The 18,394-nt window shown below is 35.7% G+C and overlaps 1 protein-coding gene across 1 annotated transcript in view; it reads right to left on the reverse strand.

Moving 5' to 3' along the window:
- Positions 1–18,394, reverse strand: part of LIPI (lipase I) — a 62,811-nt gene that overhangs the window by 27,341 nt on the left and 17,076 nt on the right. Inside the window, exons 3-7 of the mRNA XM_004371378.3 lie at positions 16,983–17,091; positions 11,977–12,078; positions 7,155–7,244; positions 5,793–5,960; positions 3,469–3,573 (exon numbers count right to left, since the gene is read on the reverse strand). Of these exons, the coding sequence (XP_004371435.1) occupies positions 3,469–3,573; positions 5,793–5,960; positions 7,155–7,244; positions 11,977–12,078; positions 16,983–17,091 (574 nt within the window). The remainder of the gene's footprint in view (positions 1–3,468; positions 3,574–5,792; positions 5,961–7,154; positions 7,245–11,976; positions 12,079–16,982; positions 17,092–18,394) is intronic.

Consider the following 18,394-nt stretch of genomic DNA (forward strand, 5'->3'; position numbering starts at 1 on the left):
GAAGATCAAAGACCACAGTCTTCAGTATGGATTACACCTCAACATAAAGAAAACAAAAATCCTCACAACTGGACCAATAAGCAACATCATGATAAATGGAGAAAATACTGAAGTTGTTAAGGATTTCATTCTACTTGGATCCACAATCAACACCCATGGAAGCAGTAGCCAAGAACTCAAAGGATGCATTGCATTGGGCAAATCTGCTGCAAGAGACCTCCTTAAAGTGTTAAAAAGCAAAGATGTCACCTTGAAGATTAAGATGTGCCGGACCCAAGCTTGTGTTTTCAATGGTCTCATACGCATGGGAAAGCTGGGCAATGAATAAGGAAGACTGGAAAAGAATTGATGCCTTTAAATTATGGTGTTGGCAAAAGGAATATTAAATATACCATGGACTCCCAAAAGAACGAACAAATCTGTCTTGGAAGAAGTACAGCCAGAATGCCCTTTGGAAGCAAGGATGGCGAGACTTTGTCTCACATACATTGGACATGTTATCATGGGGGATCAGTCCCTGGAGAAGGACATAATGCTTGGTAAAGTAGAGGGTCAGTGAAAAAGAGGAAGATTTTCAACGAGATGGAATGACACGGTGGCCGCAACAATGGGCTCCAGCATAACAATGATTATGAGGATGGTGCAGGACCTGGCAGTGTTTTATTCTGTTGTGCATAGGGTCGCTATGAGTTGGAACCGAGTCAATGGCACCTAACAACAACACCAGATAGCTATAGCTATAGTAATCAAGAGTGTGTGGTATTGGCAAAGGGATAAACACACAGATTAATGAAACAGAATAGAGAATCCAGAAAAAGATCCATGTAAATATGCTGAAATGATTTTTCACAAAGGTACCATAGCACTTTTCAACAAATAATGCTGGAGCAATTCAACATCCATACACACACACACACACACACACACACACACACACAAAAGAACCTCAGCCCAAAGCTTACATCATATATAAAAACTAAATAAAAATGGATTATAGACCTAGGTGTAACACATAAAACTATAAAAATTTTTAGAAAAAAAAATTAGAAAATCTTTAATGTCTAAGAGTTGGCATGAAGTTCTCAGATTTGACACTAAATAAAAAAAACCCATAAAAGAAAAAGTTAATAAATTAGATATCACCAGATTTGAAAACTTTGCCCTGAATAAGCCCATGTGAGAAGGATGTGAAAAGACTGAGAGAAAATATTTCCAAACCACATATCCAACAAGACTAGTATCTAGAGTATATAAAGAGCTGTCAAAATTCAGTAGTAAAGTAATAATAATAATAATCTGATTATTATTCTAATCTAAAAAATAGGTAAAAATGGATACTTCATCAAAGAGGACATTAACCCATTGCCATCGAGTCGATTCCGACTCATAGTGACGCAGTAGGACAGAGTAGAACAGCTCCATAAGGTTTCTGAGGCTGTAATCTTTAGGGAAGCAGATTGCCACATCTTCCTGGCTGGTGGGTTTGAACTGCTGACCTTTCGGTTAGCAGCCAAGCATTTAACCACTTTGTCATCAGGGCTCCTTAAAGAGGATATACATATAGTTAATAAGAAAGGCCTAGCAATCTACTTCCGAACAATCATCCATTGAAAACCCTATGGAGCATAGTTCCATTCTGACACAGCCTACGTCTACTCTAACACACATGAGGTCGCCATGAGTGGGAATCAACTCTATGGCAATTGATTGGGTTTTTTGTTTCATACTCTTATCAGAATAGATAAAATAAAAAATAATGACAACATCGAATATTGGCAAGGATTCATAGAACATAGAAACTGGATAACTGATATTTTGTTGGGGGAATTTAAAATGGTACAGTCTCTCTGGAAAACATTTTATCAATTTCTTATAAAACTATATGTGTCATTACCATGTGACTCAGCAATTGCACTCCTGTGAAGTTATCCCAGAGAAATGAAATCTTACGCTCACACAAAAACTTGTACACAAATGTCCATTGCAGCTTTATTCTAAAATACATCTATTTTTCTAGGTAAAAACTAGAAACAAGCTGAGGTATATACATACTATGGAATACTAACACCCCCCAAAAAACCAAACCCATTGCCGTCGAGTCGATTCCGACTCATAAAATATTACTCAACAAAAAAAAAAACAGAGGATGGATCTCCAGGGAATTATGCCAAGTTTTAAAAGCCAATTCCAAAAGGTTATATACTGTATGATTCCCTTTATACATCATTTTTTAAATGACACTTTAGAAATGGAGAATAGCTTGACAGATGTGGGGGGTTAAGGAAGAGGCAAAGGAGGGAGCTATAAAAGGAGTTATAAAATGGCAACACAAAGGATTATTGCGGTAATAGAACTGTTCAGTATCTTCACTGTGGTGGTATATACATGACCTTACACACGATATTACAGTGTATGGAACTAAATACACACATATACACACAAATTAACACATGGAGAAATCTGGATAAGATGGGTGGCTGTACCAATGTCAATACCACCGTAGTGATAATATATTACAGTGCTGCAAAGTGTTATCATCGGGGGAAGCCCTGGCAGTGCAGTGGTTAAGAGCTTGGTTGCTAACCAAAAGATTAGCAGTTCAAATACACCAGCTGCTCCTTGGAAACCCTATGGGGCAGTTCTGCTCTCTCCTATAAGGTCACTATGAGTTGAGATCGACTCAACGGCAATGGGTTTGGTTTTGGTTTAGTTTACATATGATCTCTCTGTATTACTTCTTATAACTACAACTAAATCTAAAATTATCTCAGTAAAATTTTCAACTTAAAAAATGGATGGACTGAAGTCTGTATAATAGTACAGATTAATGATTAAAGAATTATAAAATCTTAAAGTAGACAGTTGCAAAATTTTAAAAATAACTATACTAAAAATATTTTAAAATGTTTAAGAATACATTTATCCCTCAGTAACCAAGGTCAGTGCCAGTGATCAGAAACATCTTTCTAATGTAAGATTCTTCATATAATAGAATTTAATTTTATTTATAAATCACATTCATCTCTTCAGCACTAATAATTTTGCTTTCTTTAATATCACTCCCATTTAATACATTTGTATGAGATTCTCTCTTGTTCTTCAAGTTTCTTCCTTTCGTCTATTATTGTTTACTTGCCCATTTTCCTATTTATGTAGCTTACTTTCAGTTCCCAAATGGGAGTTAAGAGTGTAGATGGATGTCTTAGGCTCTGTAACATGATATACACTGAAATTACGATAGCAGTAGGACTGATAATCATACACATTTGGAGGTGGGGGAAAGAAGACTTAATTGGTCTTTGGAAAAATTATACTAGAGTCTTCTTTGAACTTGTCAAACTGGCTCTAATAAATTTTAAACTTCCTTGAAAGTGCATGATAACATTTGAATGGGTGGAAAGAACATTTTAGATAAAATATAAATGCGTATATAACACTAATTATTTGTTAAAAGTGTTAACAACTTACTACAGAATGGATTTGTGCCAGTGGTATCCAAAAACACAGTGGTCCTAAGAGATCGTCTTTCCATTCTTTCTTTGAAAATATCTTTCCATAGATCAACATTATAACCTGAGATTTAAGAAACAAAACAGGACATTGGGCTTCCATCAAATTGCATATAAATATTGAGATCACTACAGAAAATAAAGGATCAATGCATAGTAGTAGTAGTAATAGAAATAATAATAATTTATGGATTTTTTTATATCTTAAAAGTATTTCTTCAAATAATATAATTCAACTTATTTTAATTACAAGAACAACTCTTAAATTCAGGGTTCACAAATACTGCTCCCTGAAAATCTTATCAGAGTTTATCATGCCCTATATGGATACAGTCCACTTGTAGCAGTTTTTTACTATTATATTATAAGTTCAGTATTGTGTTTGTAAGTCTTTTTAGCAAATTCAGCATAGCAAATTGAATTGATAAAACTAAATAATTTAGTTCCATGAGTATAGCTCCCAATTCTTCCACATATGCATAAGTAATGCTTATATACACATATATGTATGTGCATGTATACATGTTACATATGCAATATATGTAGTATGTTGTGGTTAAGTGTCATCAAGTCAATTTCGACTCATAGCAACCCCATGTGACAGAGTAGAACTGCCCCATCGGCTTTTCTAGGTTGTAATCTTTACAGAAGCAAATCACCAGGTCTCTCTCCCATGGATCAGCTGGATGGGTTCGAAAACACCAATCTTTCAGTTAGCAGCCACCAGGGCTCCTTATATGTAGTATAGATCACATATATATACGCACTGTATATTGTACATATAAACCAAAAAAACCCCAAACCCGTTGCCGTAGAGGACATCCAGGACTCCATTATACATATTTAAAAAAAACAAAACAAAAAAACCATTGCCTTCAGGTTGATTCTGATTCTTAGTGATCCTATAGGACAGAGTAGGACTGCCCCATAGGGTTTCTAAGGAGTACCTGGTGCATTTGAACTGCCGACCTTTCAGTTAGCAGCCAAACTCTTAACCACTTTGCCACCAAAGTTTCCACCGTACATATAGAATATATATATTTCAGATACATACATTATTCAGATACATAGATATGCATTATATATTATATATAGTATATAAATATTATACATTAAATATATATATTTTATATATGCACATATATATATAGTTCAGATGCTTACCACTTTATATATGTTTCTGTTTCCACATCGCTACCTCCAAATTTGAGATTTTAATACAGTAAAAAGAATAATGAATTGGGAATTCAGAGGCTTAACTCTAGTTCTCAAATTGTGCCCTTAAAAGCAATCCATATATTGATTGACTATGTCACGATTTTCTCGTTTATATGGAAAAGTGATGATACCAGAAGAACAACCCGCAACGTGAGGTCTGAAGAAACCTAATTCCGAAAGATGTCATGTGAACACAAGGGTCTAGGAGAAAATAAATTGGCCAAGTCTGCATAGTGCATGCCTCTCCTGGAGAGTCTCCATGTATGTTAATATAAACTCCCTGCTGAGGAAAACTGGTGGCATATGGTTTAATTCAGCCTTTGGAATTGCTACCCACTTCCTCTAGCCCCTGTGGTTTTAGAAATATTTCTAGCAGATCCTTTTATGATACTGACCAGATGTTAACATGCTCATGAAATGCCTGAATCTTGTATTCTCTTTGGAGAATCCTGAACAAAACAATCTCTGAGATTCCTTCCAGCTTTAACATTCAATTTTTATGTGGATTCTTCTTTCTCTATAATTTCCTACTGGCAGGCTTCAGTTATAAGAAGCTGCAATATGTAATTGCTCTTACCAAGATTTATTGATTTAGAAGGTGTGGACAGTGTCTGCTTTGTACCTACTTGCTGATAGCAAATAAATAACTGACTATGGTTTTCACCTCTTCACTTGCTCCTAAGACTTCCCATTAAAAAAAAAACAAAACTCAGTTCTGCCAAGAAAGTGCAAGTCTCCCTTTTTAAGTAATAATATAGATAGATAATAGTAAGATTCTTTTGTTTATCAAGAACGGGAATCGCCATGAGGTCACCGAATTTGCCCGTTATATTGAGCATTGAAAGGTAGTTGATCACGTTCTTCTCAATAAATATCCTAAAAATATTTAGTAGGAAATGAACTAGTTACTCTGTTGTTCCACATTTCTACAAATATTTTTCCCATAAAATATTAACATTTTTAAAAAGAAAACTGAAAACATAATTTAGTTTCCAGCAGAAAATACTAGCACAGTTACATTATTCATTTTCACAAAGAATTGTAGGAATTATAACAATTTCTTACCTAGTCTAGGACATGATAGTTTCTTAAAGTCGTCACAGTCCACACATAAACCAGTCTTGTAATCGTTGTATGAAGGACAAGGGAAGGAAATAAAATTGCAGTGTGTTTCCAATGATGCAATGAACAAGTAAACTGCTCTCTGGTGGTCGCATTTAAAAAATTCAATCCCTTAAGTATTAAAAATCAAGCAAAATAACTGTAGATAATTAATCCAAGTTCAAGAAAATCAGAGAAAAATCAAAGATTAGGCTTTTTTAACACAATGTGCCTTGTAATTATTAAAGTCTTTGCTACAATACACAGTTTTTATCTCAAGTAACAAAACAAATAGTACCATTGAAAACTTAAATTTAGCATGTCTTTTACACTGGATTTATAATCAGTTTTTCTAAAGAAAAATTTCCACAGCAAAGATGTTTAATTTCAATAATTTAACAAACTCTACAAATACAGTGCTACTATGCCTAACAACTGGAGCCCTGGTGGTGTAGTGGTAAAGAGCTCAGGCTGCTAAACAAAAGGTAGGTGGTTCAAATCCACCAGCCACTCCTTGGAAACCCTATGGGGCAGTTCTCCTCTGTCATATAGGGTCACTATGAGTTGGAATTGACTCGATGGCACACAACAACAACAAACTTAACAATTAGTGCACACATCTCTCCATTCTGATCCAACACCCCTAACATTTTTTCCAATGTCAGAGATGACAAAGTAACCTGGTGAGATTAAAATTTTATCATGTTCCTTGCTCTTGCCAATATCCCACATGCTGATTCCATTGACCAAACTTCTACAGCTACAGAGGACTTTAGTCCTGTGTTATTTGACCAGTGCCTCTGTGACTCTCAGAATATTTCTTGCATATGGTCCTGAAGTTAGCCAAATTGTACACTTTGAACAGTTGCTCAACTATCTATATGTACAAGACAATCAAGTGTCAAGAGTTTATAAATCCACAGTATTGGTACAGTACTATTGTGATTTGTTTCTGTTGTTATTAATTGTCCTCAAATTGCCTCCAACTCACAGCAATCTCAAGGTTAAATCCTAAGATCTTGTGTTATATCATACTTCAGCTGTTCATGCTTCTTCAATGACTTGTAACTTCTAATGTTTAAAATGATCTAAAACTGTTGAAACTACAATGTAATAGGTCTCATCTGTGACCAAATGGGATATCTACTGGTAAAATTTATGAACTAATCAGGGTAAATTTACACATTGCTCACCAATAACTCTTCTGAATCATGGGCAATGAAGATGAGTTCAAAATATTGCCCAAAGATTAAGAGGGAAAAATATATCAATCTTCTTTTATCATTTTGAATCATGTGTAATGCATTCAAAATACTATTGGTATACCTGAAAAAACTGATTTAGGACAGCCAGGTTGATTTTTTCCTCCATTAGGATAAAAATCTATATGTCCCAAGGGCTCTTTAATGCCTAAACCTGAAAAGAAAAGAACCCAAGAATTACAATGTGTGTATAATCACGTCAACATTACTTGTATAAAACAAAATTACAAAATCTCCTACAAAATCCATTGAAAGTCACCCTTACAAAATTTGAATTAAAAATAAGAGCTATTGAACAAAAAAATATGAGTTTTTCTGGTATCAATACTTAAAATTAATTTCTCATTAAAACTGTATTTCATTAATTAAACACATTTATCAATCACTTACTACAGGCCAATCACAGCTCTTCGTGCTATAAATATATAAATGAAAAAAAAACAGAGCAAAAATCCTTGTTCTAGTGGAAATTACATTCTAGTGCAACAAGACAGATAATAAACAAGTGAAAATATAGTATGCCAGGTAATAAGTACTGTGGAAAAAAATTAAATAGAATAAGACCATCAAAAAAAACCTAACAACAAAACATTTGCCACTGAGTCAATTCTGACCCATGGTGACTCCATGGGTTTCAGAGTAGAACTGTACTCCACAGGGTTTTCAAAGTTTGTGATCTTTCCAAAGTAGTCAGATCTTTTTTCCAAAGTAGTCAGGTCTTTATTCCAACGTGCTTCTGAATTGGTTTGAAGCACCAATCTTTTCGTTTGTAGCCAAGAGCTTAACTGTTTGCACCATCCAAGAACAGAATAAGCGGACAGGAAGTGCCTAATGAGAGTGGTAGGTTGCACTTTTAAGTAGGTTGGTTATGAGGTGAGAGTTGAGCCTGAAGGATATGAGGCAGTGAGTCAAGTGGTTATCTGTGTGAGCTTGCCTAGGGTATTTAAAGAAGCCAGAGTGTCCGCAGCATGGTGTGTAAGAGGGACAGTAGAATGAAATGAAGCCAAGTCATATAGGACCTTTTAGGCCACTGTGATGATTTATCTTCATTCTTAGATGATAATGCCTAGGACTGGCTGAAGCTAGATTCACTAACTAGAAAAATATCTAAAGAATATGCTGTTTCAGCTGGATCAAATTGGGCCAGAGTGAGATGGAATATACAGCTATGATTTAAGGGCTTCTGTAGATCTTGTAGAGGAGCTTTGGCAATGCAGTGGCTTTGAAACCGCCAGCTGCTCCATAGGAGAAAGATGTGGCAGTCAGCCTCCATAAAAATTACAGCCTTGGACACCCTATGGGGCAGTTCTACTCTGTCCTATAGGGTTGCTATGAGTCAGAATAGACTTAATGGCAATGGGTTTGGTTTTTGGTATAGATCTTGTAAGAAGACCTGGTGGTGCAGTGGTTAAAAGCTTGGCTGCTAACCAAGAGGTCAGCAGTTTCAACCATCAGCTGCTCAGTGGGAGAAAGATGTGGCAGTCTGCTTCCATAAATATTACAGCCTTGGAAAACCTATGGGCCAGTTCTGTTCTGTCATACAGGGTTGCTGTGAGTCAGAATCAACTCGATGGCAATGGATTTGGGGTTTGGTATCGATCCTGTAGATCCTTGGAGTACTGGTGAAAGTACAAATTCTGGGTCCATTATAATAATCTGGAATCTATAACTCAAGGAAATCATTAGAATGGAAGGAGGTGGCAAGCTCTGAATACTCAGGACTATGATTAGATATAAAATCTTGCTGCTTGGAGCACAGTAAATGTTCTACAACATAGTGAACTCTTGAGAGACATAAGAAATAAATTTCACGTAATAAAGATAAACACTTCAGTCTGACATTAAGGATTAAGATGCAGCAACTTGATTTAATTCGAATATGTAATGGAACATGGTAACAGATTGTGAGGTTTTAGGGGGACATGAGAAGACTGGACATGTATATGACAGGAGAGGATGTTCAAGATGCAAAGAAAGACAAAGAACTTAGATGATTTCATTAGAACTTCCTAGAATTCAGTGAAATGTGTGCATGATTTGATTGTGTCAGTGGTGAGAGTATACTAGCCAATCCCTTTCTATATCCTATCAGCCACTCAGCTTGTGGAATCTAAGCAATAAAGGACAGTCTCGGAGTATGCCAAAAAAAGAAGTCTTTTAACAGTTTTGGAGTTCTGTGAAATTTCCTCATATCTGAACTCAACATGGGGTTCCAAGACTAGGGGTTCTTGTTTTGGATCCATAATTTTCTCCAACTTTCCAGTGAAGTAGAATCAAACTAACAAGACTTCTTAGGAATCGGGGGAAGCAAAAACCATCTGCTATTAACTTCCAAGCAGCCCTTGACTCAGGTATATCATTTCCTTTTTATCAGATGGAGGGCAGCTTGGTCTGCTTAGGTCATTCATTCCCTTTGTTTCAAGACGGGTGGGGAGAGCAGATGAGACTTTTTAATTTTCTTTTTATTATAAAATATAACACACATACATAAAGTGACATACAATGTAAAGGTATAGACTAACTATTATAAGGTGAATAGCCATATAGCTACCACAGTCTGGTCAAGAAATAGAAACTGGACAGAACCTAGACGTCTCCAGTGCCCTTACCTAATCAGAAGCTTCCCTCTTTTCTCTAAAAATAATTGTCATCCTTTCTTTTTCAAAAAAAAAATTATTTTTTATTATTCTTTATCTTTTAAGGATGTCCCCAAAACACTACAGTCGAGATTTTCCCATTTTGGAAATACAAATAAATTGATTCAGATTATAAATATTCTTTTGTGTCTGATTTATTTTGATTACTATCATCCACAATGTTGTGTTTAAACATAGCTAATTCATTTTCATTGCTATATAGGATTTGATTGTATGAACCTACCACAACGTGTTTATTCAGTCTTCTGTTGGTGGACATCTGTGTAGTTTCTAATTTGGGGATAATATGCGTTAATGATATAGATATTCTTGAACACATACATTAATGTATATGTGAAGGCATTATGTTGGTAATTTACCTTTTGCATTTCCATACTAATTTTATAATTAGCTTGTGAGGTTTTAAGAAGCAAACAAAAAATGTAGATGATGGGATTTTTTTTACAAAGATTACATTGAATCTGTAAGTCAACTTGTATGCAATGCTCATATTCAGATATGTGGTTCACTTGCTTTTAATTTATATCTGCTTTAATTAATTTCTATGTTTCTTGTTTTTCTGCAGAAGCTTTGTCCAAATTACCTAATCTACCATTTTTAGAAGGCTACATGACTGCTTTAATGTATACAATTGAATAAGGACAAGAATTATTGGCAAGATACGTTCATTGGCAGTATTCAGAAAACAAGTGGCCTACCAGGTGATTGCTGACTCCATGGATCTCATTCAGAAATCCTTTGAGGCAGATGAACATGCAGTGCCAAGACTCTTTGTTCCTCATTTGTGATGGTAATAAAAAGGTCAATCAAAGTTGCCAACTATGTGACATCTAGTAGCAATTATGATAGGTTGAGTCATTAAAAGATTTGCAGTGTATAAGACAAAGCCAAAACAGTAAATTAAGGAAAGCCAAAAATTCAAACAAAAATAATAAAAAGTACAAAGACCATACTGAAGGCCATAGGCAGAACTGAAGTTGGAATTTCAGAAAGAAGAGTTCAGATGAAGGACTTCAGAGTGATGGGACACTAGGTGTGTTGTGCATGAATAAAGTGCTAGAGATAAAGACATGAGGGCTTGGAGAGATCATACTGAAACTATGGATTCTTCAGGCATTGCCTCCCTGTAAAAAGGAGGTGAACTTAGATGCTAAACAAGGACCAGAATTGTTCCTATTGTAGGCTCAGTCCATTGTCATGCACACACTGGAGTCATCTCCCATCTGTGTCATTTATGACATTTATGTCTCCCATAAGAGGATTGGTATAGAGCATCATAAGGTAAATTCAGAGTGATGAAGGAGAAAATGAATTACCTGGACCAAAGAGAAAGGAAACCTTAGGATACAGGGAAATAGAAGCAGTCTTAGTGTCACTTCCTCCCATCTCAACCTCAGCACCATACACTTCCCATACCCACAACCACAACACACCTAAATTATCAACGAGTCAGAACAACATACTGGTGAGGTGCAGACTCTGGAATCAAAAGATGTGAATTCCAATTCTGGCTCTGTTATTTACTAGCCTTGTAACCCCATCTGTAAAAGGGGGCCGTGTGAGAATTGAATGATTGATTCACATAAAACTTAAAACACTGCCTGAAGCATAGGAAGTGCCCAATAAATATTAGTTGGTATTACCAGTTTCAAATCAGGAAAGGGGTCAGGGTCATCAGGATTACTCCCTGAATGTATAGCCTAATGTACTCTAGCCAAAACTACCAAAATCCTGTAAAACATTTTCAGGAAGATAATTAAAAACTGTAAAGGAATTATTTCCCTATATTTAAGGAAAAGTATTTTTTACCTGGGCCTGAAATGCTGTACTCAGTTCTAGGTGATATACATCAAGACATAAAAAATGAGTGGGGAGAATAAAAACCTAGATACAGCAGGAAAGTTAAGTTTCGAGAAAAACGTAATCAAATAAAAAAAATTATGACTAGTGTGGGCGTGAAGAACTCTTTTTAATCAAATTTCAAAATCTGAGGATGACATGACACTTCTTGAAATCTGAAGGATGTCAGCTGCAGGTAAACAATGCCATTTAACACCACAGGAAATCACTAACTTCAAAAAGTACTGCTATCGGGAAGTAGAATTATTACATAATTAGAGATTGATCATCACTTTATGCACAATTCTATTTCTTCTTATGTTCTCCTTTTCCCATGTTATGTGTCCTTTTAATTTTCAAAAATTTAAGCAATGAATTCTTCATAGTTACCATTGATATCAGAATGGATGACATCTACAAACTCTGCATCAGTGTAATCTAATCTGTCATATGATGGTTTTCCAGAAAATTTTGGTCCAGCAGGATCAAGACCTGAAATGCAAGAAAGAAACTCTCAATCTATTAAACCAAGTTCTACTACAGTGTTCACTAGATTGCAGGATTGCATTATTATTACTTTATAAACATAATAAATCTATAGATTTTTTATTTAAACCTGTCTAGAAATGTGCCTAAGACAAATGAAATTGGATGAATAGCAAGTAGCTTCATTATTGAATAACAATAATTACCAAATTTTGAGTTTTTGTCCTAAGCTACACTAGAGATGCCTCAACAAAATACTGAATAATAAATAACTACTACTTCATTTGAGAAGAACATCATGCTTGGTAAAGTGGAAGGTCAGCAAAAAAAAGGAAGACCCTCAATGAGATGGATTGACACAGTGGCTGCAACAATGGGCTCAAGCATAACAATCATGAGGATGGTGCAAGGGTGGGCAGTATTTCATTCTGTTGTACATAGGGTTGCTTAGGTCAGAACCTACTCCATGGCACCTAAAAACCACAACTTCATTCAAGGGGGAAAAACGGTAATGAATATCATCTTGCTTGAACTCTGTGCCTTACTCATTCCTCCTGGATCCATCTATAAGTCTAGCGTGATTTTTAGGTGCCAAATGACAATTTGGGTGGTGGAGTAAAACATATTTATTATTATCTACAACTCATTTTTGATTAAAGTTTCACACACTTAAGAAGAGATAAACAAATCTGAATTAAATGAATTATGGATATTATTTCTGTAGTATTTGAAATTCTAAATAAAAATTCTAGGCTCATGACCTTCTAGAGAGGATCATATAAATGGGAGTGGCTGTGAAGGGGCAGATAAAATTCAACACCTTGAGAACATCTAGGCAATGGAGAAAGCAATCAGCTTTAACAGATTTTTAATCCAGAGGACTAATAGCCCACACAAACCACGGCCTCTTCTAACCTGAGACCAGAAGAACTAGATGGTGCCCAATTACCACTACTGACTGTTCTGAACTTCTGACACAACCGAAGGTCCCAGATAGAATGGGAGAAAAATGTATAACAAAATTCAAATTCTGAAAAAAGGCGAGACTTACTGGACCAACAGAGACTAGAGAAATCCCCTAGACTATTGCCCTAAGATAATCTTTGAACTTGGAATTGAAGCTATTTCTACAGGTCAACTTTCAGCCAAATAACAGATTGGCTTATAAAATAAAAAATAACATCCATGAGTAATATGCTCCCTTAAACAATCTACTATGTGAGACCAAAGAGTCAACATTTACCCAAAAGCAAAGATGAGAAGGCAAGGAAGGGAAGGGAAGCTACATCAATGGAAACAGAACAAACAGAATGGAAATAATGAGAATGCTGACACATTGTGAAAATTAGAACCAATGTCACAGAACAATTTGTATAAAAATTGTTAAATGAGAACCTAATTTGCTGTGTAAACTTTCACCTAAAACACAATAAAATATTATTTTTAAAAAAAGGTTTTTAAGAAGTAAAATATAGTGTCGTTCATCTCAGGTCCTTTTATCCCTACTTTATTTAATGCACTTTACTGAATGAGGCAGAATCCTCTCTCTTCCTATAAGTTATTCTGATGTAGAACCTCCACATTTGCTGGTGCTTTAAAGTCTATTGATTTACTCATATACAAGGCCATTCAAACTGGATTTATACGTGAGTAAATATACTGTTATGGATTGAACTGTGTCCCCCAAAATATGTGTTGAATTTCTGTCCCCTGTACTTGTGGATGTGATCCTATTTGAAAACAGGGTTTTCTTTTATTATGCTAATGAGGTCACAATGGAGTAGGGTGGATCCTAAACTTAATCACTGCTGAATTATAGAAAGATCAAAATAGACACAAAGACACACACAGCGGAGAGATGCCATATGAAGACAGACACACACAGCAGATGTATCTACAAACCCAGGAAGTCCAAGGGTTACTGATGAGTACAAGCTGAAATAGACAAAGAAGGACCTCCCCTTAAAGCCACCCCCTGAATTTGGACTTCTAGCCTCCTGAACTGTGAGAAAATAAATTTCTGTTCTTTCAAGTCACCCACTTGTGGTATTTGTTACAGCAGCACTAAGTAACTAATACATACACCTTAACATAAAGTAGAATTACGACCAGTTCAAACTGAGTTAATTGAGTGTGTGAAAAGGAAGGTTTTTGGGTACTAGGGAACTTTGTGTGAATCCTTGCTCAGCTGTTAATGTTTTTTTTTACCTTGATACATTCATTCTGTTAACTTCAGTCTTATATAAGCATAATGGGGATAATATTAAAACTAATGCAAATAAGTATGTTAACCACTGTGCCACCAGGGCTCCTTGTAATAATAATAACCGGTTGCTGTCAAGTCAATTCTGACTCATAGCAATCCTACAGGACACAGTAGAACTGGCCCATAGGGTTTCCAAGGCTGTAAATCTCTATGGAAGCAGACTGTCACATCTTTCTCCTGCAGAGCTGCTGGTGGTTTCGAACCACTGACCTTTGGATTAGCAGTCGATCCCTTTAATCACTGCGCCACCAGGGCTACTTATAATAATAATAGTCGAAGTATCTTGGGTTTTTACTTTGTGTCAGCTACCTTGATAAGTGCTTTCCAAGTCTCATATTTAATATTCACAATGTGGTCTTATGAGGTTTGTGAAGCCTTTAGCAATTTTTACAAGTCAGTCACCTCCCTCTCTTCCCTCTCTCTCTTTTTATTTAGATGAAGACTCTATTACCCTTCACTGTCACTTGAAATTATTATAAATGTTCTATGGACATAGATTTCAATAATTTTTTTATTGTGCTTTAAATGAAAGTTTACAGTTTAAGTTAGTTTCTCATACAAAAATTTATACACACATTGTTACGTGACCCTAGTTACTCTCCCTATAATGTGACAGCACACTCCTCCTTTCCACCCTAGATTTCCATATCCATTCAGCCAGATCCTGTCCCTTTCTGCCTTCTTATCTCGCCTCCGGACAGGAGCTCCCCATTTAGTCTCATGTATCTGCTTGAACTAAGAAGCACTGTCTTCATGAGTATCATTTTATGTCTTACAGTCCAGTCTAATCTTTGTCTGAAGAGTTGGCTTTGGGAATGGTTTCAGTTCTGGGCTAACATACAGTATGAGGGCCATGTCTTCCGGGGTCCTTCAAGTCTCAGTCAGACCATTAAGCCTGGTCTTTTTACTAGAATTTGAGTTCTGCACCACCTTTCTCCTGCTCCATCAGGGACTCTGTGGTGTTCCCTGTCAGGGTAGTCATTGGTGGTAGCCAGGCACCATCTAGTTTTTCTGGTCTCAGGCTGATGGAGTCTCTGGTTTGTGTGGCCCTTTCTGTCTCTTGGGTTAATATTTTCTTTGTCTTTGGTGTTCTTCATTCTCCTTTGCTCCAGATGGGTTGGGACCAATTGATGCATCTCAGATGGCCACTCACTAGCTTTTAAGACCCCAGACGCCACTCACCAAAATGGAATGCAGAACATTTTCTTAATAAACTTTGTTATGCTGATTGACCTAGATGTCCCCAGACCATGAAACCATGGTCCCCAGAACCCTGCCCCTGCTACTCTGTCCCTCGAAGTGTTTGGTTGTATTCAGGAAACTTCTTAGATTTTGGTTTAGTCCAATCGTGCTGACTTCCCCTGTAGTGTGTGTTGTCCTTACCTTCACCTAAGATAATTCTTGTCTACTATCCAGTTAGCAAATACCCCTTTCCCTCCCTCCCCACCTTCACAACTATCAAAGAATGTTTTCTTCTGTGTTTAAACCTTTTCTTGAGTTTGTATAATAGTGGTCTCATACAATTTTTGTCCTTTTGCGACTGACTAATTTCACTCAGCATAATGCCTTCCAGATTCGTCCATGTTATGAGATGTTTCACAGATTCATTATTGTTCTTTATTGTTGCATAGTATTTCATTGTGTGAATATACTATAATTAGTTTATCCATTCATCTGTCGATGGGCACCAAGGTTGTTTCCATCTTTTTGCTATTGAGATTTCAATAATTTTTTAAAAACCAAGTTGGGTGGGGAGGAATGTTATTTTTCTGATTCTAACGTCACCACCACTCTTAGAGGGAAGCATAAAAATCCATGTCAGCATTATTTGGATTCTGAGCTTTCTGGTTGAGGTGACAGTTATGGAAATATGAGGGGAATTGGGATCCAGGATCCCTCAAATCTCAGATATCAACTCCTGATCCTCTTTTCTAGCATTCAGGTAAAATACCTGATAGAATTCCAATACAGTAACATTTTTAAAAATTAAGTTCAGTTATATTTTTAGTTAACATATGCTAAGTTAGTTAATACACGAATATACATTCAAACTGCCGACCTTTTGATCAGCAGCCATAGCTCTTAACCACTGCACCACCAGGGCTCCACGTAATATATATATGTTATATATAATGTAATATATACATGTTAGTTAATACATGAATAACCAAAACCGAAAAACCAAACTCATTGCAGCCAAGTCGATTCCGACTCATAGGGACCCTGAATGACAGATTAGAACTGCCCCATAAGGTTTCTAAGGCTGTAAATCTTGATGGAAGTATACTGCCACATCTTTATCCTGCAATAAACAAATAAAGCCTTTTATTTAATGGATTTATTTAATGGATTTTCCTTGGTATTTAAATAACAAGTGTCCTTAAAATGTAAGTGGGAATGCAAAAATAGACCTTTTCTTCTCATTTCCATATGGGTAAGTTAAGCTTTGTTAAGAATTGAAAAAAAGCTTTAAACAGTCTAACAACAAGAAGAACGGACTAACATTTGAATATAATATAGAAATACATAAATGTATGAGCATGATTTCTATTGAGTAATTACTGCACCTGTTAAATTTGGAGTAAATTAACTTCTGTTGCTTTACAAGTGTACTAAAACATTAATTCCATGAAAAATATTTTACCTGTTATTCTTCCGAGTTGACCTTGAAATATCTTTCCAACAAATCCACTAATATGAGCCCCTAAGCTCACACCTATGAAATGAAAAGTGTCAAGAGATGCTCCATGCTTCTGCAATTGGAAATGCAACGTTAAGATTTTCATCTCAGGTCATCACAAACTGCGTCTCCTACATCAATATTCTAAAACTCATTATTTTTTCTGGCTTAATCAATTTCTGGGAGATGGCGAGAACCTTTATAATTTCAAAACAACTATATTTTTGTTTAACTTTTACCGTAAGATATCTGATACTTCTCCATTTAAAAAATATCATTAAAATTTTAAAATCTTATATGTAATATTATGTAGCATAAATGTTTTATGCAAACTAATACATTTAATTAGCAAAACATTTCATAATAGTAAGAATGATAGCCATTGAGTGTTTACTTTGTATCAGCTACCTTGATAAATGCTTTACAAATCTCATATTTAATATTTACAATAGTCCTATGAATTACTTATTTTTATCTTATTCCCTAAAACGGTCCCTGGCACCTATTAAATGCTAAATAAATATGGTTAGATAAATCTCCATTTTATCAATGAGACTGCGGCTCAGAGGTTCATGTCTTGCCCAAAGCCACATAGGTAATAAGTGGAAAAGATGGATTTTAATCCCAGGTCTGTTTGACTCCAAGATTCATCCTAATCTTCCTCCCTGTTTTATCTGGTCAGATTGTGTCATGACTAGCAAAAATAGAATAATCATCCTCATTTCAGAGAAGATAAAATGAAGCTTGTGGATTTTAAGTTATTTCCCCAGATCACAAGCTAGAAAGTGATGGAGTCACTTCTTCCAAGGTGAAATTTTAAACACCTCTTATAGACTTGGCTCCAGGGGTGCACTTAGCAGCTTACATGAGGGAGTATTTCTGCCACTACACTCTCATGGAGCTGAAGTGTTTTAAATTTCTTTTAATTTAAAAAATCTTGAAGGTATACTTGTATAACTTTAAAATATTAACTAGAGATTCAGATTATCTCTTGTTATATTTTCAATTGGATATTTGAGTTAGTCATAAATTTTGGAAATGTTAATATGACACTAATATACAGTTTATTATTTATATTTTACCCATTCAGGAGTTTCTAGATAGGCATTTTATATTTGTCTAATGTAAATAACCAGATGCCACTTAGACCATTCTGACACATGACAACACCAGGTGTGTCAGAGTAGAACTGTGCTGCATAGGGTTTTCAATGGCTTATTTTTCAGAAGTAGATAGCCAGGCCTTTCTGCCTAAATGCCTCTGGGTGGACCCAACTACCTTTCAGTTAGCAGTGAGTTCTTAACCATTTGTACCACTCAAGGACTCCAAAGTCAGTCATTATAGGTAAAGTTAAAAAAAAAAAAACTTATAAGATT

Source organism: Trichechus manatus, unplaced genomic scaffold (assembly GCF_000243295.1).
Source record: "Trichechus manatus latirostris isolate Lorelei unplaced genomic scaffold, TriManLat1.0 scaffold00012, whole genome shotgun sequence".
In the NCBI taxonomy this organism is placed as follows: domain Eukaryota; kingdom Metazoa; phylum Chordata; class Mammalia; order Sirenia; family Trichechidae; genus Trichechus; species Trichechus manatus.